This window comes from Lacerta agilis, chromosome 3 (genome assembly GCF_009819535.1).
Source record: "Lacerta agilis isolate rLacAgi1 chromosome 3, rLacAgi1.pri, whole genome shotgun sequence".
Lineage (NCBI taxonomy): Eukaryota > Metazoa > Chordata > Lepidosauria > Squamata > Lacertidae > Lacerta > Lacerta agilis.
Window position 1 is genome coordinate 67,766,416 of NC_046314.1, and position 27,412 is coordinate 67,793,827.

Sequence of the window (27,412 nt, forward strand, 5' to 3'; positions counted from 1 at the left end):
GTTCTTTTAAAATCACATAAAACTATTAGAAATCATCGGTTTTAGTTGTAAAAAAAAGCAAATAAGTGAGGGGGGATATGATAGAAATGGTAAAATGATGCATGGTGTTGTGAAGTTTCTACCCTCTCTTTCACAATGCTAGAACTTGGGGCCATCTACTGAGCTGAATGGTGGAAAATTCAGATCTGACAAAAGAAAGTACTACTGAATTTGCTCCCACAAGATGTAGCGATGGCCACCAAATTTAAAAGAGGATTAGACAAAGTCATGGAAAATAAGATTATCAATGGCTACTAGCCACAATGGCTATGTTCTAGCTCTACTCTCGGAGAAAGGATGCCGCCGAAAGCCAGTTGCTGAGAATCCCAAGGGATGGGAGCACTGTTCCACTCAGGTCCAGCTTGGCGCTTCCCAGAGGCATCTGGTTGGCCACTGTAAGAATAGGATGGAAGACGAGATGAGTCTTTCGCCTGATTCACTGGGGCTTTTCTTATGCTCTTATATGTGTATTTGCAAAATTAATGGATCCTGCAGAATTCACTACCAACTTCAGTACAGAACCACTGCTTCAGGACAAGGGAAGGAATCCTGTAAATGCAGTCCACATTCATAGTTCAGATGAGCGAAATGATAATACCAAACGATGACATATTGCCATTTATTTCTAAATATCACCACATATTGGGTGGTGATATTTGGGGGAAAGTAAGCGCTGAACTTTATGTTCAAAACTTATATATTCCTTCCTGGATCTACCACTTAATGGTGATGGTAGCTTATTGCATGCTTGAGTGGTTTAAAGAGCCTTGCCCATAGAAAATGAGCTTATCAAAGTGAAAGCTATGCTACAGCCCTTTTCTCAGATATGCTAGCTTTCTACCTACAGGGGGTTGTATCCAACTAAGTCATACTCAGAGTGAACCCATTGAAATCATGAAACCATTGAAGTTATGACTACCTTAAGTCAGCTGATTTCTATGAGTCTGCTCTGAGTATGACAGAAATTGAATACAATCCAGGGAGGAGTTGTTGAGGGTTTTCTTTTTCTTTTTTTGTAGAAGAGTGTTCTGAGTAGTCTGAGAGTCTTCCTCAAGTATTGTCCCAGAAGGGATGTGCCACTAGATATTCGAGACATGTATAGAACCATAGAATCATGTAGAGTTGGAAGGGACCCTGAGGGTCATCTAGTCCAACCCCCTGCAATCCAGGAATCTCCACTAGATCATACATGAGATGTGGCTATCCAACCTCTGCTTTAAAACCTCCATCACCTCTTGTGGGAGTTGGTTCCACTGTTGAACAACTCTTTCACTTCACTGCTTGAATGGAACCTAATTCTCCACATCACAACTCTTTAATCCCCTTTCCAAATTATTGCAAGAGTTGGAAAACCAAGATATGGATGTCAGGTGAAAGCATCAGATAACCAGTTCTCTGACAACCAGAGAAGGAAAGCTTCAACCGTACTATGACTGTGGTCCTCAGCCTGTTCCACTGCTGGCCACATAGCCCTTAAACTCTAGTGATCCTTAAACTCTTCATCATGTAGAATGCTACAAAAGGATGAAGAGAGCCGTGCTTCTTGCTCCCTAAATCCAAACATCCCTCTTTAGCAACAAGATTATCCCTCCATGCCTCTAGATCCCCGGCAAGTGTTGAATGACATTGTGCCTCTGAGCTGAATGACCACCTCTCTGGGAGGTAAGAAACTTATTAACATTTAAATAGAGATTCCCAGGAGGGCTGGCAGACTAAACAGAATACAGAATGTGCTTCTTGTCTAGGACAGTGAGGATTAAACAAAGAAACATGCACACCAGCATGACTGGCTGCTGATTCCCAAATGGATTTGGGGAACTATAAAATGGCAGTAGCCTTGTCAAGCAAACTCAGGATAATCACAGCATGCATTCCTTGAATATAAGCAACAGGGCTCAAAGAACATTGAAAACAGTGCTCTAGCCTCCGAGGTTTTTATATATGGTTCACCAAAAAGACAGGGAAAAGTTGCGATTTCCCTACTGCACAATCAGCTTTAAAAGAAACCCTCTGTATTTTGGGTTGTGTGGGTTCAGCAACTTACCAGAATTGCCAGATAGAGGGGAGATGCCATCATCCACAGTGTCTAAAATCACAGCAAGCCCAGCTGAGCGAGAAGGCAGCAGGTTGGTATTGAGATCCACCCGAGTGAGACTTTCAGCTTCTCTTCCGTTGCTTGTTAGAATGCCAGGGACATTTTTGCTTTCTGTCTCAACCTCTTCATCCTTTTTCTGTGGATTCTGAACAATATGAACGATACTCTGCTGGGGCAGGTCACAGCTCTGAAAAACAAGAATAAAGTCTCCATCAATATTCAAGTCTGAAATAAAAGAAGCATTTCCCATCTCCAGTTTGGTGGGGTTTTTATACAGAGCAATTCCCTTATCTATTTCATGTAGAATTTCAATGAATAATAATGGGGATGAAGAAAAAGCGACAAAAAGCAAACTGCTAAAATTAGGATTGCTTATGTTCTCTACAGGGTCACAATACTTAGACAGTTCTAAACATCTAACAAGAAAACAGTGGAACAGTCAGTAGCAGCTCTGGTCAATATTTTGTGAAAAGGTGTATGCTCTCTGAAATCTTATAAAGATTGCAAAGAGATTTAGAAACCCACATTTACTTATTCAAAACATTTATAATTGGTCTTTCCAAAAAGTTCAAGGTGACTAACAACGAAGTGGGTAGGAGAAATACCACACACACACACACACACACACACACACACACACCGTTGTTGTTGTTGTTAATTTTATTTATAGACTGTCCTTTGTCCTCAGGGCAGCAGGGGTGCCAACTTGGATAAAATAGGTAAGTCCCTTCCCACATAACTGGTCACAAGATGTGGCACACACCATTAGAATGGCAATGCTCATCAACTTTGGGGCCCCCCAGCCCCATCAAATATTTTTAGGGGGGAGTTCATCCTCTAGGAGCTGGCTCTTATGCAGAGCAATATACACCACATAAAACAATAATGCACAATGTACATTTAATTTTTTAAAAAATACAATTGACAATATGGCAGCATACAAATTGGAACGAATAACCTAGCACAGTCTCAAACGCCTATGGCAGAGCTTTCCAAACTGTGTTGTGACACAACAAAATAAAAAAATAAAAAAATCCTTCCAGTAGCACCTTAGAGACCAACCAAGTTTGTTCTTGGTATGAGCTTTCGTGTGCATGCACACTTCTTCAGATACCTAAAGAAGTATGCATGCACACGAAAGTTCATACCAAGAACAAACTTAGTTGGTCTCTAAGGTGCTACTAGAAGGATTTTTTAATTTTTTATTTTGTTTTGACTATGGCAGACCAACACGGCTACCTACCTGTAAGAGTTCTGCTGTGGTTCCTCGCGAGTAAAGAGGCTTGACTCAGGTCCTCTATATTTACAGGTTTTATTGTGCAGATATGTACAGTGCAGAGCTCAAAAGTCCATGACCAGCTTAGTCACTTGCAGATCCTGGAAGTGGCGCTTTTCAACCTCTGCATAAGAACTTGGGCACCCCTAGTCTCCTCCTTCCCTCCTTACGTTTCACACTTCTGCGTAATTGGGGCGACAGAACTGTCGTTGCTCCCTCTTGGCTGGATCCGCTGAGGGGGCATTGGGTCTCTGAAGCATCCCCCAGCCCTCTCCCCCCTGGGCTGCTTTCCTTCCTGTCACTCCCACTGGAAATCCCCCTATCCCCACAGTGCTGTGGTTCTCCATCCCTTGACAGCCCCTGTACCGCTGGGCGCTGACTGTTCCCTGACACTACCTGTAACTGTGTTGTGACACGTTAGTGTGTCAACTGCAGTGTGTAGAGGTGTCTCGTGAACGCTCCCCCATGCTCTTCCCAGGGCTGGGAAAGGGTTAGTTTAACTTTTGGTTTGCTAGTAAAACTGATTTACTGTGTCGTGAAATGACGCATGTCTAAAACGTGTGTTACCAACATGAAAAGTTTGGAAAGATCTGGCCTAGGGGAATGCATATCTTAAATATATTTGGGGGTGTTCCGAATCCAGCTCTGTCACTGGAGGTTCAGGAAGTCTCAGTGGCTAGAAGTGCCTTTGACCAACTTCCATGGCTATGTTGACCGGGAAAGCCTTGTCAACAATTTTGCTGCAGCGTTCTGTACTAACTGCAGCAAAGGAAGCCCCACATAGAGTGCATTGCAGTAATCCAGTATTGAAGTAACCAGGACATGAACTACTGTGACAAGGCTGACCACCTCTCTGGGAAGTAAGAAACTTATTAACATTTAAATAGAGATTCCCATAAAATAAAATATATAATGAAAACTTTGCATCAAGGATGTGTAACACACCTTGAGAGGCAGGGAGTTCTCCAAGTGAGGTGCCACCACTGGGAAGGATGTCTTCCAGGCCACTGCATAATAGGCAGTATCCATCAACCAGGACCATTAGAAGAGCCTACCCTGCAGATTTTAAAAACTGGGCTAGCAGATTCTAAAATATGTTTTCTTTCAAATATTTGGGCACCAGGTCATTTGCAGGGGTGGAGTAGGAATATTTGTACTTTAATGTGTTCTGCACTATTGCTTTCCTCCATCCATCCCCACATCTGGCATTTGCTTATAATCTGTCCCAGCCAGGGGGCAGGAGGACAACCACCACCCTTGGATCATTTTTAGAAAGGCAATATTTATATTGATTTCTTACATAAAGTTCTAAAATGTGAAAAAATGCACTTCATTCTTGAAATTGAATTTAAGAACCCTTTCCCCAAGGAAGTAATAATCCAGTCAACAGAGACTTGTCAGAGTAATGGCTTTACTGGCTTATTAATCAAAGAATGCTAATACTAAGCTTTAACTTTCAACTCCATGTTAACATTAAATAGCCTTTTTTAACATTATAGTTAAATAGTTTAATGTAAGTTCATTCATTAACACAAATTCACAGTTACTCTATGAGTGCAAAATGCATATTAATGATTATGCTGAAACTACAGTGGTACCTCCAGTTGCACATGAGATCTGTTCTGGAGCTCTGGTCAGATCCTGATGAATTCACAACCAGAGGTGCCTCTTCTGTGCATGCGCGCGTAACAAAACCCAGAAAAATACTTCCGGGTTTGCCTCGTTCACATCCTGAAGGATACGCAACCAGAGGCGTGTGTATCCAGAGGTACCACTGTACTCTTAAATCAATCGTACTGGGCACAATCCCCCAGGAATATCTTTCCTAAACCCCATTCATTTCAAGCAGGCTTACACAACAGTTTATTGTGGACAGGATGCATCACAAGCACATTAATGCTATCTTGTGGCATTCCAATTCTGGAATGCACCATCCTGCCAGGTGCAATTAACAACCGCACTAACAGAGTTTCAACACCAGTTGAAAATGCTGCTATTCACTAAAACATGTTGTTAAAGTAGTCCCCACACTTGGCTGATGTACGGTAGCTATGATGTTACCACATTGTTTCATTTTATGTTCAGTTGTATTTAAATGAATTATGGGTTTATTGCATTTTAATGCTGTTCCTCCCTCTGGGATTATGTGGCCAATAATATTAATAATTTAAGTAAAGCAAACAAACAAATACCTATTTCAGGAGTAGGGGGGCTATGGCATTCCAGCTGTTATTGGATTCCAACTTCCATAAACCCCAACAAGCATGGCCAATTATCAGAGATTATGAGAGTTGCAATCCAACAACATTTGAAGGTCCACCAGCCCTGATATAGTAGAAAAATTGTGCTAGACACTAACTTTCTTTTTAGGGTTCCCCATAGATACTAAGAGGAATAGTCATTTTATGACTTTAACTGACTACATAATAAATGACATATTAATGACGTCTACTAGATTGTCGAGATTGTAACACTAGAGAAAGCTGTGATATACAAAATGGGTTTTATGTAAAACTGAAGACATCACAAATCCTTTAATGGAAAATCCATTTTAGGGGACAGAATACAGAGACACTAAAGGTGACTGAGACAAAAATGAAGTCATTGCATGAGAGAAAAATTAAGTACACATTATCTGATTATTATTGCCCCTAACACATGGAGCCCTTGCCATCTCTCAAAAGTTGTGTGCACAGAGAGAAAATCATTTTGGAAAAGCAAGTAATTACATCAGTTCTATGGTCTAATGACACATAAGAGATCTAAAAACCTGAATGGGGGGGGGTTTACACCCTGCCCCACCCCTCATTCAGGAAAAGAAAGGTGGGATATTATTTAGTTTAAGATAGGTTTTTACATATATTAGAAGTATCCTGTTACTAGACAGCCAATTGCTTGAGAAAGCCTAGGGTGGGGAAAACAGTAATTCAATAGCTCAAATAATGAAGCAAATGGAACACTACATCTCATATCAGAATCCATTAGGACACAACCCTTGCCCCTGTGCAAAAGTCCAAATTAAGTCAATCTCTCTCTATGGGTTCACTGGGTTGTTTTCCCAATGTTTAATGGAAGACTTTGGCCCAATTACACACATTATAAATAGGCTCTTTCAGAATTATAGTTCTAACACTCATATCCAGCTTATTTTCATGATGCTACCACAGTATCTCTAGGTGGTCTGAATTCACTTTCCACAGACGATTACATTTTTTTTTTGTCTCAATAGAAACTACAATTACTTTATTTGTACAATATACAATTCAACACATACCCAGGGACCAAAGTGACAATGGTCAATTTATTGTTAAATAAATTCCCAAAGTGGAACCTTGTGTAGTAAAGAGAAATAACTGGCTTGGCTTAGTATTTTTAACAAAATAAAACAACAACATAAAGTTGTAGGAAATGTGGCAGTATATTTGTATGTGATTTCTCATTGGATATTCTTTCCCAATTCTGTAACTCTATTTATTTTAAATATTGGCTAGAAAATGGAAAAAATGCAAGTTTTTATATGTGTGCAGTATCTATGAGTGGGAATTATTCATTGCTTTTTCAAACTCACAATGCTACTACAATTTTATAGATTTCTTTCTGAGGAACTCTAATAGCAATTCATAGCGAATTAAAGGATGCAAGCTTTAAAAATAGGCAATCATGAGGCTCTCAATAACACTGAGTATATGCAAATAAATTCCTCAGATTCAAGAACTTTTCCAATCTTCCTAAAGGCAAGTGATTTTTGCTATTGCAGAAAATCAGAAGGCTAAAATAGCAAATGAATATTTGGCAAAATAAATAATGGCATATTCAAGGCATCACTGAAATGATGATAATATTTCCAAATTTTCGGCTTAACCAAACACCAGCCGGGATGCATTTTTACTCCTCGCACCAGAATTCATTGCATTAAATCTGTGGGGCACAACAGGTGCATATTTGTATCCACACTGCAGTGCTTTAAATGCATGTGTTGAGATGTGCATCCTTATCCTTATCCTTGACTGGCTTCAGCTAGAAGTCGGGCATTTAGTGTGGCTGATTCTATACTGTGGAATACTCTTCCATTCAACATTTGATCATCATCATCATTATCATCATTTTATTTGTATGCCGCCTTTCCACAGTTAAAAACAATGCTCAAGACAAGATTTGCATAATTACAAAATTAGCATCCTCGCTCACTCACACAAGTTTTGAAGACCTTTTTATGCTGGTAGGCCTATTCAGTTGTTTAGTTTTTTCATGGCCAGCCAGTCATTTTTTAGATTATGTTGTATTGCTTTTATGGGTATCATGTTTTATTGCACCTGTAGATGCTGTTGTACATTGCTTTAATTTTTGTATTAGTTTATATTTTTATTTTAAAATAAAATAAATATTGAGTAGATACTGAAAATTAACCTCCTTTTGAAGAATTGTCAAAACCACCACCATCACCCATCTACAAATATTTTTTTTATCACACAGTAGTTCCTCCTTGCACCAGCACTTTGTGAAAATGGATGGAATGCCAGTGTGGGAGGAGCCACAGCATGGGCTCTTCCCATATTGCCAAGGCTTCTGATATTATTTTCATAGAGCAACAAAGAAATGTCTTTTAATGGCTCCCACAGCACAAAGCTCATATGAGGGAAAGGTCCTTACGCTACGGTTTATATACCCCCTACTGTATTCTGCTATCTCCTGATGAACCTAATGCAGGCATCCCCAAACTTCGGCCCTCCAGATGTTTTGGACTACAATTCCCACCATCCCTGACCACTGGTCCTGTTAGCTAGGGATCATGGGAGTTGTAGGCCAAAACATCTGGAGGAAGCAGTTTGGGGATGCCTGACCTAATGGAAGTGAGCACTGGATTCTGAGATTTGGTTGTACCATGCATACAGGAAAATGTTGACAGCAACAGATCAGAGAGGGCCTCAACCTACCTTTGGCCACTACTTCAAACACAATCAATACTATTATCATTCCACTCAATATAATGGGACATACAATATGGCAAACATAAAGAGAAAGTATATTCTCGCATACAGTCTGTGATAACATTTGCTATGTCTTTGGAGAATAAAGAATGGGGAGTGAAATTTATGTCAGTGATCCTGACAAGACATGAGTGCCCTTCATTCAACATTCATGCTGACATAATTGTCCACCCTTGTGGTATAATAACCTATGGGATTAATGCAGATAGATGAACAAAATGAGCTACAAAAATCTAATCTACCACGCGATGCCGAAGGTAACATATTACAAAGGTTTTGCATGAATGCTGCTCATTAAGTACATGTGCTGCTCTCCTGGCTTGCTGCTGATGACTGCCTTCGTAATGAGATAATCATTTACTGGAGATAACAAATATACCCAACTGGCAGTACCTGAACTTCCTTCATCCGAGTTTCAACCAGAACACACTCCCATTTCAGAAATTCAGTTTAGAGTCTATTTTCATACTAATAGTAACCTCTTCTTTCTCTCTATTTGTTCCCTTGTTATCTTTCACCTTGTTTAAGCATCATGTTCCTTCATCTAATTCTCTTGTCCCTTTTCTCTGGAACTCACTCTTGCCATCCACATCTCTTCCTCTTTACAGCATTACAGAAAACAGTTCTTTGACTTTCTAATCTCTGCCTCTCCTCCTTTCTTCTTCCTTTTGTGTCTCTTCCCCTTTCATTATAATCCTATGCTTTTTATCATGCAAATATATGGCTAGGTGTTTCTTCTTTTCAATGTAACCATTATACAATGCTTCACTTTTGAGACACTTTCTAATTTTTTATGATAATGATGATTTACTGGATATGCAACCATTATTATCTTGCCATCACATTTCCCCATCCATTCTTCCTCCAATGAGCTTATGGCCTCTTAAACAGGATATTATTATTTTATTTTTACCACAACTGTGAGATTCAATGAGAAGTTGCAACTGGCTCAGAGTCATGAACCCAGATCTCCTCATTCCAAGTGGTTACTGGGTAGTTTGGTTCAGCTGGAACTCTGTAAATGGCCCAATATTGTGTGTAGTTTGGCTTAGCTTCGAGCAATGGAAGTTTTGTTGTAATCAAGAAAAGTTCCTATGGTGCAAACCATCACTGATTTCAGCATGTGACAGACCAAAGCACTATTTTGTGACTGTCTAATTGATCCCCTGGAATTCAGTGATATATTTAATGCAATCAACCACTATAACTTGGCTATTAATCACACCTTGCAAATGAATGGGAGCCAGCCAGCAAATATAACCTGACGTAATTAGTGTCCAGATCAAGAGGCAAGTAATAGTACCACTCTATCCTGCCTTGGTCAGACAACAATTGGAGTACTGTGTCCAGTTCTGGACACCACAGTTTAAGAAGGAAATTGAGAAGCTGGAATGTGCACAGAGAAGGGTAACCAATGTGATAAAGGATCCTGAAACCAAGCTTTATGATGAACAGTTCAGGGAGTTGGGTATGTTTAGCCTGGAGAAGAGAAGGCTGAGAGATGAAATGACAGCCATCTCCAAATATCTGTAAAGATTCCAAGAACAATACTGCCAATTCACGCCACACCATATTAGCTTTTTCCGTGGTTACATCTGTAAGGTCATGTGCATCTGTGCTTAGGTTCACAAGCAGATATCTTAACAAAGTCCAAAACTTTCTCAACTATACTACATTCAGTCTCTATTTAGTTGGAGCACTTTACTGGTACTTTTAAGGGGGGGTGGAAAGAAGCAAAGTCATTATTTTTTCTTCTGAAAAACTATTTTCACTTTAAAGTTCTCCCCACTAGAATGTCATCATGTTGTAAATGCCTAAGCAATTATTGATGTCATTTTCATAGGCATAAAATTAATATTTGCAAAATGAAAAATTAAATCTATAAGAATTTTTAAGAGAATTTTATATTAAAAACATTTCTGGCCATTTGCAGCTTTAAAACCGAGCTCTTGCTAGGACCATCCACCCACCCAATTCTGGCACTAGATTTAAAGAATGATGGCAGCTATTAGTGTTTTGACAATGACATTAACAACTTATCAAGCTGATACTAAAAGGAACAGAACAACTGTAAAATGAGTACTAAATTCACTTGAAACCTATAAGCAGAGTTAGCAAACTTATTATTTCCCTTTCCAATAGAAGTATTATGCACTTCATGCTGCAGCACAGCCCATAAGACCTTAACTCATTTCAATATTTATGCAGAAGGCTACCAAACAATGACAGTTTTATAGGCCTAAATTAAAAATGAACACAGTTGCAATGCTATGATGTATGCTGTCTTCATCAAGGCAGTTTCCTTTGTGAATTTGATTGAACACAACTATCACTTTTATTTCACTACTGTATGCCCTGATACAACTTAAATCATCTAAACGTATTAACTACAGCAGTTAATACAGAAAAAGAACTGCCATAAACCTAGACAAAGACTATGGACCAGGCTTTCTGCTATTTTGCATTGTGCATGAGTTATGCTACCAATTCTTCATCCTAAAATAAGTGGGTGTAAAACATGGCATTTGATGCAGTGGGACTTTGTACTCATTGTACCACTGTGAATTATAACAAAAGGTTACAACAGAGGACAACAAAGGATCAAGTCTTATGAGCAACTATAATTTAAGTTCAGAAAGGGATCCAGTGAGTATTCTGTGCTAGAGCTATCTATTGCTTTTGCCTCAATGAACCTTGCTTACTGCTGGGTGTTTGCTTTTGCCACACCAGATTATATGGGTTAATTTGCTAGAGGTGCTAGATGGGAAGAGCAATCATAGGGGTCTGCATTAGTCAATATTCCCCTCCCAATCATACAATTCCACAACTGAATAGGGCAGGTCGTGCAAAACATGGCCATGCCAAAGGAAATCTGCCTACCTAACTTTTCCAGCTGAGTCAGCATATCAAATAATAATACCCTTATTTGTATCACATTTCTGCAACCTGGGTGCAAAAATGGGATAACAGAATGTCAGCAAATAAGAGGCATTTGGCATTGGACATATATATCAAAGGTGATCCCAGGAACAAAAATGGACTTAAAGCTGTAGTTATTCAAGTCCCAACACAAAATTGTACCCAGTACACAAACTTAAGCGGGAAATTGAAGGTGCAGAGGAACCAGAGACCAAATTGGGAACATGCGCTGGATTATGGAGAAAGCTAGAGAGTTCCAGAAAAACATTACTTCTGCTTCATTGACTACGCAAAAGCTTTAGACTGTGTTGACCACAGCAAACTATGGCAAATTCTTAAAGAAATGGCAGTGCCGGATCACCTCTTTTGCCTCCTGAGAAATCTCTATGTGGGACAAGAAGCTACAGTTAAAACTGAATATGGAACAACTGATTGGTTCAAAATTGGGAAAGGAGTATGACAAGGCTGTACATTGTGTCCCTGCTTATTTAGCTTATATGCATAATTCATCATGTGAAAGGCTGGACTGGATGAATCCCAAACCAGAATTAAGATTGCCGGAAGAAATATCAACAACCTCAGATATGCTGCGGGGGAGGGGGAGTCGAAACTGCGCTTCGACCCTCCCCCAAGAAACCCCAGGAACGAGTCCTGGGGACATGGGATCCAGCGGGTCCCCCGGGAGCGCCTCCCTTGCTCTCCAGTAAGCCCTAATAAGGGCTGCTGTGACGAGTGGGGTTTTAGAGGCGCGGGGGCTGTGGATCGTACACTGTCTCTGCAGCGAGAAGTAGTGGCTGCTGACAGAGAGAGCGTCCAATTCCTTCAAGATTCGGCTTTAATTTGGACTTTGTAAGTAGTGATTTTTTAAAAAAAGGAAAAGTGACATTAAAATTCGGCTTTGCTGGGAACTTTAAAAACAGAGGTTGGTTCCTTGAGCGTTGAAACAAAAGGAAACAGTGTAACTTTCAATCCGAAGCTTCTGCCTAACTTTGTGACAAGAAAATTTCTGTAACTGTTTCCCCCCTGGTAGGGGGGATGAATTAGGACTTATTCTGAATGGAACTGTGTTTTATGGAAATTACTATTACTCTTTCTTTCTGGTGGTCCCAGAAGGCTTGGTATGAACAAACTTTTGATGGCTGCCTTGGCAGCAAAGAAGCATATTTGGACTGCGTAAGCCTCTCAGACTTTTAACATGCCTAAAAGGAATTGGTCGCAGGAATTTCAAATAAAGACTTTGGAACTTTTGCACAATTTAATAGTGCAATTCAATCAGTTAAATGGGACAGTAGAACCTTTGGACTTGGCTTTGCAGGAAAATGGAACAACGACTTATGGTGAAAGTCATGAGGATACAACATATACAGAAGAGGAGAAAATCCAGGGTGGAAAATTAAATGGAGTCAACCCACAAAAAGGAAGGAGCAATGTGAGAAGGGTTCAAAAGAAAAAGAAGCAACAATGGGAAAGCTGTAGTAAAGAAGAAAGAACTATGGAGAGCTGTACAGAGCTTGGACAATGTTGAAAAAGCTTCAAGGACACATGAGACACATGAGATAAGAAAGAAGCAGAAGCCAGTTTCCCAGGACTTTGGGGTTCAGGAATTTGAGAGGGTGGAGGTGGGTTTAGAAAATGTATGTCTGTATAGATATTCTCTTTGTTTATGGTTTTGACAGAAGATATTGTAAAGGAAAATGGTTAAGGATTAAGAATTAACAGCCAAAACTTTGGGGACCAGAGGGAGGAAAGGGGGGGGAGAAGAGTTAATATTAAATTAATTACAATGTGTTAAACTATTGAAATTGAAAATTAGACTATGGAGGGTTCAGAAATACTGTAAAGCAGAGGATATGTTAAATTCATAATTAAATTATGTCAGATAAATAATTATTTGGTAAAGAGGTTAAAGAAAAATGTTAAAATGTATAAGTAGCATGGAGATTTAATTGGCCATAACTGTGGATTAGGGTTTAACTTGGAATTCAACGGGGGGGAATCGGGGAAGTCTGTAAAGATGATGCATATGAGCTAATTGGTTAAATTGGGAAAGAATTGATAATTACCCCAGTGAGAGGGGGGTCTGTTTTGTATTGCTCCCCTTGGTGAGAGAAGGGGGAGTTTGGAAAATTTAATCATGTATTGTAATTTGGTTTAAATTGGAAAATCTTCAATAAATATTATTTTTTTAAAAAATAAATAAATAAAGCTCAACATCAAAAAAACTAAGATCATGGCCACTGGTCCCATCACCTCCTGGCAAATAGAAGGGGAAGAAATGGAGGCAGTGAGAGATGTTACTTTCTTGGTCTCCATGATCACTGCAGATGGTGACAGCAGTCACGAAATTAAAAGACGCCTGCTTCTTGGGAGGAAAGAAATGACAAACCTAGACAGCATCTTAAAAAGCAGAGACATCACCTTGCTGACAAAGGTCCGTATAGTTAAAGCTATGGTTTTCCCAGTAGTAATTTATGGAAGTGAGAGCTGGACCATAAAGAAGACTGATCGCCAAAGAATATATGCTTTTGAATTATGGTGCTGGAGGAGATTCTTGAGAGTCCCATGGACTGCAAAAAGATCCATCCTTAAAGAAAACTTATCCATCCTTAAAGAAATCAGCCCTGAGTGCTCACTGAAAGGACAGATCCTGAAGTTGAGGCTCCAGTACTTTGGCCACCTCATGAGAAGAAAAGACTCCCTAGAAAAGACCCTGATGTTGGGATAGATGGAGGGCACAAGGAGAAGGGGACGGTAGAGGATGAGATGGTTGGACAGTGTTCTTGAAGTGACTAGCATGAGTTTGGCCAAACTGCGGGAGGCAGTGAAAGATAGGCGTGCTCTGGTCCATGGGGTCACGAAGAGTTGGACACGACTGAACGACTGAACAACAACAACACAAACTGGTTGCAAATCCACAGAGTAGGCTGCAGAAGCAAATGACAGACTGGGCTCCAGACAGACCAAAAAGATGCCAATTTCCCATCTATGTTATGTCAGCATATCAAAGGGACACAAAACAGCATATGTTTGGGGAAATCATTAAAACCTGATTTTTAAAAAATCCACATTTTTTTTTGTTTGGTTTTGCTATTGGAAGGGAGTGTTATACAAAAAGATTTTTTAAAAAATACTTTTGTTTACTACCCCATTATGTTATGCTTCCCGTGTATGAGATAAAGTTGGCTTGAAAAATCAAACAAAGTAAATCCACTTTCAGAGTGTTTCCCATTATGCATACCTGCCTTAATTTTTCATAATTCTACATTTTCAAAGCAGGTGTGAAGATTTTACATTATGCTGTAAATATAAAATGCAGTTTCCTGCCATGCAATAATTCTACAAGAGTGTCTACAAAAGCCATTTACTCCATTGATTCCAGTACTTAAACTCTATTTCACATAGAATACAAAATACACATAGGGCAGGCTACCCTAGCACTAGTCAAGGTTGTTTAATAAAAATCTATGGCAGGCAACTGATCTTATCGAGCTTTCTCCTCTAATGTGGTTTACACACACTTATTCACAGGCCTCAATTCAGACACCACTCTATGCTTTAGCAAGGTTAACAATGGGTTGGCATACTACAATGGTACCTCAGTTTTTGAACGTAATCTGTTCCGGAAGACAGTTTGAGTTCTGAAACATTTGAAAATTGAAAACTCAATAGCCGACAGCTAGGCCTCAGGATCTTGCACTCAGTGGAAGCTGCATGGCCCGTTCGACTTCCGAAGCGTGTTCAAAAACCGAAGCATTTACTTCTGGGTTTACGGCGTTCGAAAACCGAAATGTTTGTTAACAGAGATGTTCGAAAACCAAGGTACCACTGTATCTGAATGACAAACCGAAGTTTGTGATCAGTCAGCAAACCAGAAAAATAGATCATAGTTTGAAGTTGGTTTGCAAACCATAGCTTGTGCTAAGTGTTTTGGCATAATGTAACAATTAATAAACCATAGTTTGAACTGTTGTCCTATATGTGAACTAATAAAAATAAGCACTGATGAAAAATAAAAGCAAGGGAATAATTTGTTGATGTTGCTGAGGTTTAAAAATAATGGACTCCAAATATCACTATCCCAAGCTCTTAACACCCAAGTGTATTCTTATCTGAGGCTTATTCGCCCAAAATTCTTACTCTGCTTGGAATGCAAAACAAAACAATTGTGCCAGTGGAGATCAGGTGCCGTGGAGATCAAGTGAGGTTGCTCTGTGGATAGCAAATTAATCAGTTTTAAAGTCTGGAAAAGGTTTCTCCACATCATCAAGCCAACCTACATATGGAGACAGCATGTGGCCTACCAAATAACTGAGCCATCTTAGCTCCTTGTATTTTAGAAAAGCCTACCTCTGGTTATTTACATATCACTTTTTCTGTGCAGTAGTGCTAGCATGTTAATCTAAAATAAAGTGCACATGCACAAAGAATTAGAACCAATAAACTATAACACCTAGCCAATTAACTTTTTGAGCATTCTCCAATAAGGCTTGTAGTTCACAATGCAATTTTTCCGGCGAGGACGCCATTGTCGGCGGTTGGGGGTCGTCTCGGCTGCGAGACGGCCCCAGTTTCCCTGGGGGCTGGGAGCTCCGCTACCGCGCAGCGGGCTCCGGCAAGCCGCGGAAAGAGCGTCCCGCAGTTTGGGCTCTCCAGCGGGCCCCTTTGCGCTGCCCCATTCTCGATCCCCCCTTGTAAAAGGGAGGATTGAGTGAATGGGCAACGGCGCGGGGCTGTGGAGGTTTTCCCCATCCAGGGAAACTAAGCAGCGGCCACCGCCGATACTTGAGCGCCTCGTTCTTGCCTTTTCGACTTAAAATAAGAAGAAACCCGTAAGCTGTAAGTACGGTGTTTAATTGACTGTCAAAATTGGATCTAACATCCAATAAGAATAACATCCTCGGTAAAGCAGCAATCAAGATGAATGTTTTACCGAGGATGTTATTCTTATTTCAGACAATACCAATAATTAAGGGAACAGGACAATTCAAAGAATGGCAAAGAATATTGAGTAGATTCATCTGGCAGGGACAGAAACCAAGGATCAAATTGAAATTATTGATTGATAAAAAGGAAAGAGGCGGCTTCGCCCTACCGGATCTGAAGTTGTACTATGAAGCTTCCTGTTTGTGTTGGCTAAAAGAATGGATAACATTGCAAAATACTGATTTGTTAGATCTAGAAGGATACGACAATAGATTCGGATGGCACTCCTATCTCTGGTATGATAAGATAAAGGCTCATAGAGGTTTTTTAAATCATGTGATAAGGAGGGCCATCTTCGAAGTATGGGAAAGGAACAAAAGACTCAGAGAGCAAAACCCCATGGTGGATCTCACCGATTGAAGTTCTTACTCTAAAAAAAGTTAACATGGAAGGTAAAAGGTCCACATATGAGGACTTGCTGATGAGAACAAAAAAAGGTTGGAAGTTAAAACCATATCACCAGATGGAGGATCTCTTTACAGGATGGATTCAATATCATCAAGTGCATAATTTGCTCTTAGAAGATAGAAAGACTGGTTTTGAAGATAAAAAATCTAGATTTCAAACTGAGCTATTAGAAGGTAGAGGTAAATTTTTAACAAAAATGTATGATTTGTTGTTGGAATGGTATACTAAAGATGAGTTGACGAAAGAGGTGATGATAAAATGGGCAATGGACTTTGGGCACAATATAGATTATGATGCATGGACTAAACTATGGAACGAGACTTTGAAATTCACCGCGTGTGAAACATTGAAAGAGAATGTTTATAAGATGATGTATAGATGGTATTTGACTCCAGTAAAATTGTCAAAAATGTATAGAATGCATGATAAGTTATGTTGGAAATGCAGACAAGAAGAAGGTAGTTTTTATCACATGTGGTGGACTTGCAATAAGGTCAAAGGTTTTTGGGAAGCAGTCTATAATGAGCTTAAGAAGATGTTTAAATATACTTTCCCAAAAAAACCTGAAGCCTTTCTGTTGGGGTTGATGGGAGATGAAATAGCTAAGAAGGATAAAAGACTGTTCATGTATGCGACAACTGCTGCAAGAATACTATTGGCCCAAAAGTGGAAATTACAGGAGTTGCCTACAATTGATGAGTGGCAGGCGAAGATGGTGGAATATGCCGAATTGGCAAAACTGACCGGCAGGGTCAGAAACCAGGATGACTCGAGGTTTCAAAGAGACTGGAGTAAATTTGTGGAGTATCTAAGATCGAACAGAGGAAGTTTAAAAACACTTGTAGGACTGGAATAAACCTTTGACAAAGACTAATAAGGATGTAATATGAACTGCGCGACAAAACTGGACTAGAAAACCTGTTGACGTGGAGGAGGGGAGTCAGTGCTCGGCAGAGCTATAGTATTGCATTGTTTATTAGATATGATTATTTGTTGTAATTTGTTATTTTTTGGAAAAACAATAAAAATTTATTATAAAAAAACAAAAACAAAATTGGATCTAATTGGCTTTTGGGGAGAAATGTCAAAAGGAAGCCCGTTTCTCTCCCTTGTGATAAGTGGAAAGTAACATTGTATCCGGCTGTTGCTACTTTTGGCTGCTACAAATGTTTTGGCTGAATTTGTGATGGATTTATGAAGAAACCCCTGTTAGGGGAGGACTGAGAATCTTGAGGTATTTCCTCTCAGAGAGATTGTGGAATATAAAGTGGAAAATTTTTGCACTCCGATCAGGGAGAAATGGCGACTGTAATCTGAGATCAGAAGATGGAAAAGTACTGAACTTTGTTTTTCCCTGCCTACTTCTGCCGTTTTTGGTTTCACTTTGACAATGTCTCCAGACTCAGCAATGACTTTGGAACAGAGGACAATTCTTTTGAAACTAGAACTTTTGAATCAGAATGTTACTGAAAGATTTTTTGAGATTGGGACTGTTATAAAGAACACTATTAAGGAACTTAAAGAACTTAAAGGAATAACTACAGAGCGATCCTCAGGGATTTTATCGGAAGTGGAAAAGATGCAACTCCAAAAAGAAGGAAAACCCAGTCGACGTGAGAGGTCCTGGGTTGGATTTTGTGGCGTTATATCGGCTTCCTGGGGTGGGAGTCCAGGAAAGCAGGAACAACAATTTTGGGAATTACAATTACAACCTGATTTGAAGACTGAAGTGGAGATGCTTGATGGTGATGTACTATTTCCTCTGATGAGCTTAGTAAAGATGCTTTTGGACAATGTTTTGGCTTTTGGATATCAAAGAAAAATTGACATTCTGGAGTATGATTTGGGAAAAGACTGGGGGGAAGTCTGGTGGTTGATTGTGAAGGGAGGAGAGAAATTGGCAAGAAGGGGGGTAGGGTGAGAGAATACATATGATTAATTAGGAAGGTCTACCACGGCACCCCGACATCGGAGAGTAAAAATCCATTTAAAAGAGAAGAAATACTAGGATTGTTTTTATGATATTGTGTTGGCTTAATATTTTGGTATGAATTAGAAATAGTGAAAGCAGCAGTTTTAGAGGAATAAGAGATAGAAAAGGATACAAGAAGTTAAGATTTGCAATATGATGTTGTATTGTTATATTTAGAAGTTAAAAGATATAAGATATTGAGATGAAGAGTATGAATATTGGTGAAATAATTGTTAAAAGAGTTAAGTTACTAAAGTAAATTAGAATTGAACGCAGAAGAGAGAACGGGGGAAGTCCCCCAAATTAGATTTCAAACAAGAATAGAATTAATATTTGGAGTGTTGGAGTTCCTGTATGTGAGGTGTGTATTTGTTTTTCTTTTTATTTGTTTTGTTGTAGTTTGTAATATTTGTTTTTTCTTTGATTGATTGTTATTATTTGTTGTTGTTGTATTTGTTGTTTCATTGATGTGGAAAACCAATAAATTTTTTAGTAGTTCACAATGCAATTTTTAATTGAGTCAATGGGGAGATTCATTGCTACTCTAAACAATACTGCTTTAAACAATAGTCTGCCTATTGTATATTTATAAATTGAAATCATGGTTTGGGTTTAAACCTATGTTTAGTGCAAGCCATGGTTTAGCATGGTATCTGAAGTGAGATATGGCATTTTAGTTGAGACCTATTTCAGTCAGGAAGCTACTTCCTGTCTCCTTATGTATTAGGGAGGTGCCTAACTATTTTGTGGGCCGGCAAAAAATTACATTATAAAAAAAGGGGGGGTGGGATGGCAATCTAATATCAAAACAGAGAAAACAATGGACAGGAATAATGAATTTTCCTGAACCAATCTCCCCTTCCACGACCTCATCATGCAGCAGCTGCCTATCAATTTCCAAACAAGCAATAAATATTAAAATGAATTTTTTTGCATGTCTTATCAAAGCTCCTGACATCAATTGTTTTCACAAATGTTTTCTCCTGCAAGCTCTGAACGCCTCTTCATCAATCTTTTATCAAAAGCAATCTTGTTCTGATTTCTCTCTTATCACAAAAGCTCCTTCTTCACATCTCCCTGTCTTTCTAGGCGAAAGATACATGAATATCATTTTACACTCCACTGTGGCTGCATCTCCATCGATCAGCAAAATAAAAAAAGATTTGAAGGATGTGTCGTGACCCTGCAGAGCTCCAAACAACAGAAACACATGTAATGATTCCACTGTGCCTGATATGCTGACAAAAGAGGGAAGCATGTGAGCATGTCTCCACAAATGTGTTCGCCCTGCTTTTCGCCTTTTCTTTCCAAGGGATGCTTCCACAGCAAAACATCTCCAACAAGGACACAGAAGAAGATTTTACAGTGCACTTAATTTCTTGATACCTTCCTGACATGCCCATTGAGCTTGAAAGAAAACAAACATCTATCAAAGTTGTACTGAGAAACCCCAGAACTGTCAACCTAGCTTGCCTGACCTCAAAGTCATAATATGTTTCATCAAACCTATAATGTGTTGAAAGTTGTTATATTTGTTATATTTACAAAAGAGTTTACTATTTTAACTGATTTAATTGTTTTATACTATTTTGATTTGTTAGTCACCCTGTGACCATTTGGTAAAGGGCAGTACAGAAGTACCAAAGTTAGTAAACTGTAATGAGGGTGGAACAGAAAAGGCTATTACATCAGCATTGTAGTACCATTTGCAACATACATTTAAAGCAGAATCATACCACTTTAAACAGCCATGGCTTCCCCCAAAGAGTGCTGGAATTGTAGTTTTTAAGGATGCTGAGCATTGCTAGAAAACCCCTATTCCCCTTACAGAGCTACAATTCCCAGCATTCCCTGGAAAGAAGACTATTAAACCGCTTTTGGAATTGTAGCTCTGTGCAGAGAATAGAGGTCTCCTAACAACTCTCAGCACTTTAAATAAATCACATTTCCCATAATTATTTGGGGTAGTCATGCCTGTCTAAAGTGGAGCCGTACAGCTAGGATTTATTTTATTTTTTTGTAGTATGCTAACCACAGCCAATAAAGAATCCATTGAGAGTCCTCCTTAAAAATAAAATATACCTGCAAAGACCTTTACAGCTCCCAAATGCATTTTGTATCCTCATCCCTTTCATTCAGGACACATAGGGACCCCACTGTCACTTTGTACTCATATTGTCCTTCTCTCCACACCATAGGCTGTAGCAAGTGAGGGAGCTGTTCACACACACCTATAATACAGATAAGCACTACCTACATTTTGCAGTTACAGGTAGGTAGCCGTGTTGGTCTGCCATAGTCGAAACAAAATAAAAATTTAAAAATTCCTTCCAGTAGCACCTTAGAGACCAACTCAGTTTGTTCTTGGTATGAGCTTTCATGTGCTCATACGAAAGCTCATACCAAGAACAAACTGAGTTGGTCTCTAAGGTGCTGCTGGAAGGAATTTTTTTGTTTGTTTGTTTTGACTACATTTTGCAGGTATCTGATTTATTAATTCATTTTGGTTGTCTGAACATAATCTTGAATAAGATCAAATGCCTGCGTACATGTGCTGATCCAGATATATCATAAATTGCAAGCACATCAGTCTCCCCTAAAAAAAATTTAAAAAGCGACATGGGACATTATTGGAAGGAAATATGTGTTCTGCAACTGTTTTACTGAGCCTTCCCCCACTTGTTATACCATTTGCTGTATATTGAGATTTGTGTTAAGTCTAGACTTGCAATAAAGCATTAGATGTCTCTCCCTTTGGAAAGATAAAATAAAATCATGGTATTCAAGTCTGAAGCCCCCTTTAATTCCTTCCGAAGGCAAACAAAATTTATAATCCCTCCATTTGATTTTCTTTTAACCACTTGACTTCAATGGCATTCCCTCCTGTGAATGTGGAAGAGCTCCAGGATCTGACCGTAGGCAGTTTGCATTGGCAGGTTTTAGAAAATCCGCGTCTTGGGATACCTAAAGGAAGTAGAATCAGCTACTGAAAAACCGCTCTCTTCTTTTTAAGAAAAAAAATATTACTTGCCATGTTCATCCAGAAAAATAAATAACAAAACACTGATTTTTCCCTTACATCAAAATCTATTTATTGTCTTCTTTTGACACTGCACTAACCCCTTCCCTGCAACAAAACTAGTAGATTACTTAGCAACAGGTAATGTTATTCAGAGGTTAACTAAGCCATATGAACTTGTCCTGGGACAGCCAAAGTCAGATGAAGCACACCCTGGCCCATGGAGGCATGCTGTCCAACAACAGTTAATAATAATTTAGTTATTTTGAATCAAACAACTCACAATGATAATTGAAAGGTGGATAAAACAACATCTCTAAAATTCAGCTAAAACACTTTGGAGCCTCACAGTTATGGCAGACTAATATAAGCAGCTGGGCTAGTGAATTGCAGAGGTCTAGAAAGTCTATACTGTATAGGTTTTTGTTCCAAAAATCATAGGACCAGTCCAATACTTATTAGTGGATTAAGACTTTTATTTTAGTTAGCTTTCAATGTCTGATCTGTGTTTTATTAATTATGATCTGTTTTCTGCTCTTAAATATTTCAGTTCTTTAAAACTATTTTGTCTCATCTGACGTTTCAATATTTGATGATGATGATTTAATTTTATGACTTTGTATTTGTTTTCTTTGGGGTTTTTTACATACAAAGGTTTTCACTATTCCAAGAAGGACAGCAGAGTAAAATAAGTGAACTAAACTAAAAGGATACACATTATCTTGTAATAGCTCAGGTTAAGAGACTCCATTTGAATAACTAAAAGCATAGCAACACACACACACGTATAAAACCCAAATACACCCAGTATTTGCATTTTCTATGGAAAATTAAAGTAACAAACACAATTGCACATACAGTGACTTGATTTTTCTGTTTCTCATCTTTCCTCAGCGTCAAGTAGGAATTATTTCTCATTGCTTAACTGTTAGTATTCCCTTTCCTCTTTGAAGAGAAAGCATGCTTGTATCTCTCCTGGAGAACATATTTATGGAAAGTCAGAGCCAAGAACAGGTCTGTTCACTCTGTCCTGAAGGCTGCCATTTTAGTTATCATCTGCATCTCTCTGGCAGGGAGTTCATGCATTCTTCCTGAAGTGATCTGACTTCCACTCTGCTAATCTTACCCTGTCTGTTAACAGTTTATCATCCCCAAGCTTTAAAACTGTCTCCAAATTGAGAAGCAACAGAGAGATGAACTTAATCTTCCGGACATTCAGTGGGCAAAGGCTAGTGCTACCCTGAGTTTCAGCAAGATATAATAGTTCGTGAGGCATCATCCTCTTCATTTCTAGAATAATTTTCACATGTACTTAAAATATGCATTCTTTCATTTATGAATTATCAATGCACATCTGAAAACACAAAGCAACTGTGGGTTTGTTTTAAAAGAAATGGGAATGAGACCTGAAGACACTTTGTAACAAGGCATCTCTATGTGCTAAAAATATACAGTACACAGAGTATTACATAGAAATCACAATTACATCTACGTGGACTGTTGCATATCATCACCACTCTTCTTGAGGTAGAACATGGTCTGAACTTCGTACTAAATAGATTTTTCCATGGATTTGCTGCTGACTTTGAGAAAATTCTGCATAAGATGTAATGGTTTCAAGGGTTCTATTTATCTCCTGGGGTTGGAAAAAACAACAATAATGCCCTGGCTATGTGATCACTCCTCAGGAGCACTGTATTTCTGGAAATGTAATAAAGGCTATTAGAATATACTGCTTTTTTTAAATAGTCACAAACAGCATTTGGATTGAAGGCAGGTTTAAAATGTAGCTAGATGGTAATCCAAAGGTGGTGATGGTAATTTTTGTGGGTGACAACTGAACCTGTAACCCAGACAAATAATAATACTCCTGAACTAATTGGGACCTTACTTCAGAGTGTGCATGTATAGGATTGTGCTGTTGAACTTCAGTCTATCAAACAGATGCCACAGTTATCTCATCAACATGGCAGTGGCTCTATGTAGCTATTTTTCTGTTTTTAAAAAAAAGAGATGTCTCCTTCCAGGGAAATTTATTCCCACTAAACTTAAACACCTGACCCCTGTGTAACTAGGGGTACTATTGTGATTATAGCATCTAAACTTAAAAAGTGTTGTAAACAGACTTATGATCAATCCAATTGTCTGCTCCAACAGTCATGCCATTTAAAAACTGTCGTCAATACTTTATTTATTACTTCAGTGTAAAAGGATAAACCCTTTGAGGGACCACATTCCCATCTGAGAAAGGCCCTTGGATCACAGGCAAACTCAATTACACATAGTGTCATTCTCAGAAAGCCGCCTGGAATCTCTGTTTCTGGGGTGCTGTCATCATTTCAGAGCTATGAGCCCCGTAACATGACAAATTAATACACCCAGCTGTTATGATGCAAAGTTCAGTCCGCAACTTGAGTCCCTAGAAATAACATTCAAACATCTGACCCTCCACATTATCTACATGGAGGAGAATAATATATATATATATATATATATTAACTGACTTGGCTAATCTGTGGATATCAGTTAATTCCTGGGCAAGCAGAATCTGTAGCTGTTGAAGGTGGGGGGAAAGAATCCCATTGTGTGGAAGCAGAGACAAGTTTGCTGGCACTATGATGGAAAGTGACAATTTTTGCTTCGAATGATGAGGCAATGTTTCAGCTATTATTTCTATGCTGAATATGAACACTTCCCAAATACCATGCATGATCATATCTCTTCTTCTGACAGCATTGTCATGTGAATGGCAGAGCATGACCTCTGTGCTTCTGATTCTTAAGACATGATTGAAGCCTCACCATCTTAAGTTCTCACATTATGATTTAATGGTGGAGGAGGGGGGAAACCCAGAAAAATAGACGCAAAGAACTACTGTCATCTTGATCAGATAACTTAGGAAGAGTAAAATGGATAAGTCAATTTGGGTTTGTTTATAGGCACTAAGAAAACTCATCTGGGGCAGTTCTGTGGTTACAGTACCAGAGGCTGTAATGTGTATCCTTACAGGATTATGCAGAATCTGGGCTGCTTACACACATACATACATTTGACACAAATTTGTGGAAGTATTTCATATACCTATGTATTTGACTAGGTGCAAATTTAGGCAAAAAGATTACTACAATAGAACTACAGTGCAACTCACCATAGTGAGGAAGACTATAACCAGATGATTGGTGTGCCTGCTCACTCTGCTGTCCTTGAGCATACTGATGGTGAGTGAGTTCAAGGCCCCTGCTCTCCATTCTTATAGTGCTTTATACAGTATTTAAATCAGACACCTTTCAAACAAAATACTCAAGTAGAGGTCTGTCCTTTGCAAAATATGATGCATGGACAGTGGACACCTTAACATGAGAACACATTTCTCCTTATTGTACCCATCTGAATCACCTCTAGGAAGATGATCCCATTGGCTCTTGGAGGTTTAGAGACAAACACTCCCTATCAGGACTTCAAGCACGAATGAACCAGGCTTCACTGTTTTACAACCAAAGAAGACCCATACACCCTTAACAACAATAATAACAACAACAGAAGTAAGGTGAGTATGAAAATACATACAAATTGGAAGGATAACCAAGGACACAAGAAAATTACAGTTGTGTGAGAGAGGTGGGGTGGGAGCAACTACTTACAGTTTCAATACATTTTTTTGACAAATCAATTTCCTTTTTGTTTGCAAGACGTAAATCATGAAGTGTGCTGAAGCAGTGGAAATTATTGCTAATATTAGCAGGAACAACTTTTATGTGTAAACTTGTGCAGAGAAACACAGGCATCAGAGCTGTTTAACTACATGCGGTTGTGCTTTTAAAAAAAAATCTTTCAACTAAATTTAATATCCAAATGCTAAAACTTAAAGCACTCAGATATATCATGAAGATTTATGGCACTTTCTGGAGAACTTTAATTCCCCAAGCCAACAAATTGATTTCACTCATCCATACACCAAGATTCTTTCTACTGTGACAGTATGGTCATTTCCAGTTTAATATGACTTGCCCATTTAATAATCAAGCTAAATGGGTGGGGATTTTTTTGTGGGGTGTCTAAAAAAAAAATCAAAATATAGGACCTATTTTTTATTGTGAAAAAAGAATTGATTAATCCATCAGCAGCTGACATCAGCTAACACGATAGAAAGAAAACAACCTATGCTTGCAATCTGCTTCCTTTAAAAGGTTTGAGACTGATGACAATACTTAACATACAAACCATGAATATAATATGATCACACTCATTTATTTATGGCCTATCCCACCCAAGTTCTCACAGACTGCAACAGCATGGAAGAAAATTATACAAAAATACAAGATGTGCTAAATTCATATACAAAAGGCTTCATCACAACCTACGAAAGACGAATCTAGGGAAAGGGAAAGAACAGGAGGCTTCATAATTGTGGTTCACTGCAATGGGGAGGAAACACTATATTTTGCTCTTTAGAAACCAGTTTATCGAGGACAGACCCTTCCTCCCCATCACAGTGCTGCACCCTGTACCGCTATGGGGCAGAAGACAACTTTCAAAGGCAACTCATCATGACCTTGCAAAGGCACCACTCCTTCCTCTTGTGCACCGCCCTTACTAGCAGGTTGGAGGTGCTCAGGAAACAGGAAGGAGCATTTCTCCCTGTTTCCTGCATATCTCCAACCTGCTAGCAATGATGGTGCTCTAGTCTAGAGGAAGTAGCAGCACTTTTGTAAGGTCAGGAAGAGGCACCTTTACTAAGTACAGATTTAGATGTGGGCTCTATGGACCTGATCTGGCCTGGGGGTTCAACAGCCTGCACTGATCTTGAACAAGACAAAAGCTTGACTACAGTTCATAGTTAATAAGGAGAGAGCTTAAAGATGAGTCCTGGGTTCAGATGGCATGCTAAGCCAAACCTTGATTTAGCGTAGTGCAGCGCAACAGTAAAACAGATCAGGGAGGAACAAAGCAGCAGACAGTTTTTCTTGTGGATTCCATTCGCTGGTGCAGCCTCAAGTCGATACCTCATAATCTCAAACAAACACTTTTAGCAGTATTTTTTGAGACTAAAAGTGGCACTTATCCATTGCTTTATTGGTAGCTAGAGGGCTTCAATAAAATAACATTTGTTTAAAATAATATCTGAGGTTTCGATTTGACTTCTATTATTTTAATAATACAAAGTGGTTGTTGTTGTTTTTTTTAAAAAAACAAGCTAATTAATAAAAATGCTGGATGTTCTGTATCAGTCATTGTGTAGAGTAGATTAAGGAAGAATTTCCCATGAGCAGTTCAACTATTTTTGGCTCCTAGCCACAGGGGACTGCGTACTAAGAGACGCTCCCTTCCTAATCTGTCTCTGGACTCTGGCCCCCTCCCAATCAAATCTACTCATTTTTAGAGTACTGAAAACTATGTTTTGGTTTTTATCATATAAATAGATCATTGCAAATGAGAACCATTTCCACACTGGTGGAATAATCCCTCGACATTTGCGCTCAGCATGACTCAACAGCAGGAGATAATATCTACCTTCCATTTTCTTCCAGTACTTTAGCAATTTCACACTGTGAGAGAAAATGTTCCCAGGAGACCAACTGGAGCTCTGTGCCACCCTGCCCATTCAAGCTGAGTTGAGCGTGGAAGAGAGTTCTTATCTGCATATCAATGCAATCCCTATATTTTCTGATTGCTCCCTCCAGGATCCAAGTTATGGGGAAAACAAAGGTCACAT

General features: G+C 39.0%; 2 protein-coding genes across 2 annotated transcripts in view; one reads left to right on the top strand and one right to left on the bottom strand.

The window, feature by feature from the left end:
• PRKN (parkin RBR E3 ubiquitin protein ligase) overlaps positions 1-27,412 on the bottom strand; it is a 494,073-nt gene that overhangs the window by 402,175 nt on the left and 64,486 nt on the right. Inside the window, 1 exon segment of the mRNA XM_033144126.1 lies at positions 2,084-2,321. Coding sequence (XP_033000017.1) covers positions 2,084-2,116 — 33 coding nt within the window. The 5' untranslated portion in view covers positions 2,117-2,321.
• PACRG (parkin coregulated) overlaps positions 18,099-27,412 on the top strand; it is a 408,445-nt gene continuing 399,131 nt past the window's right edge. The window contains 1 exon segment of the mRNA XM_033145429.1: positions 18,099-18,321. Within this exon segment, the coding sequence (XP_033001320.1) occupies positions 18,099-18,321 (223 nt within the window).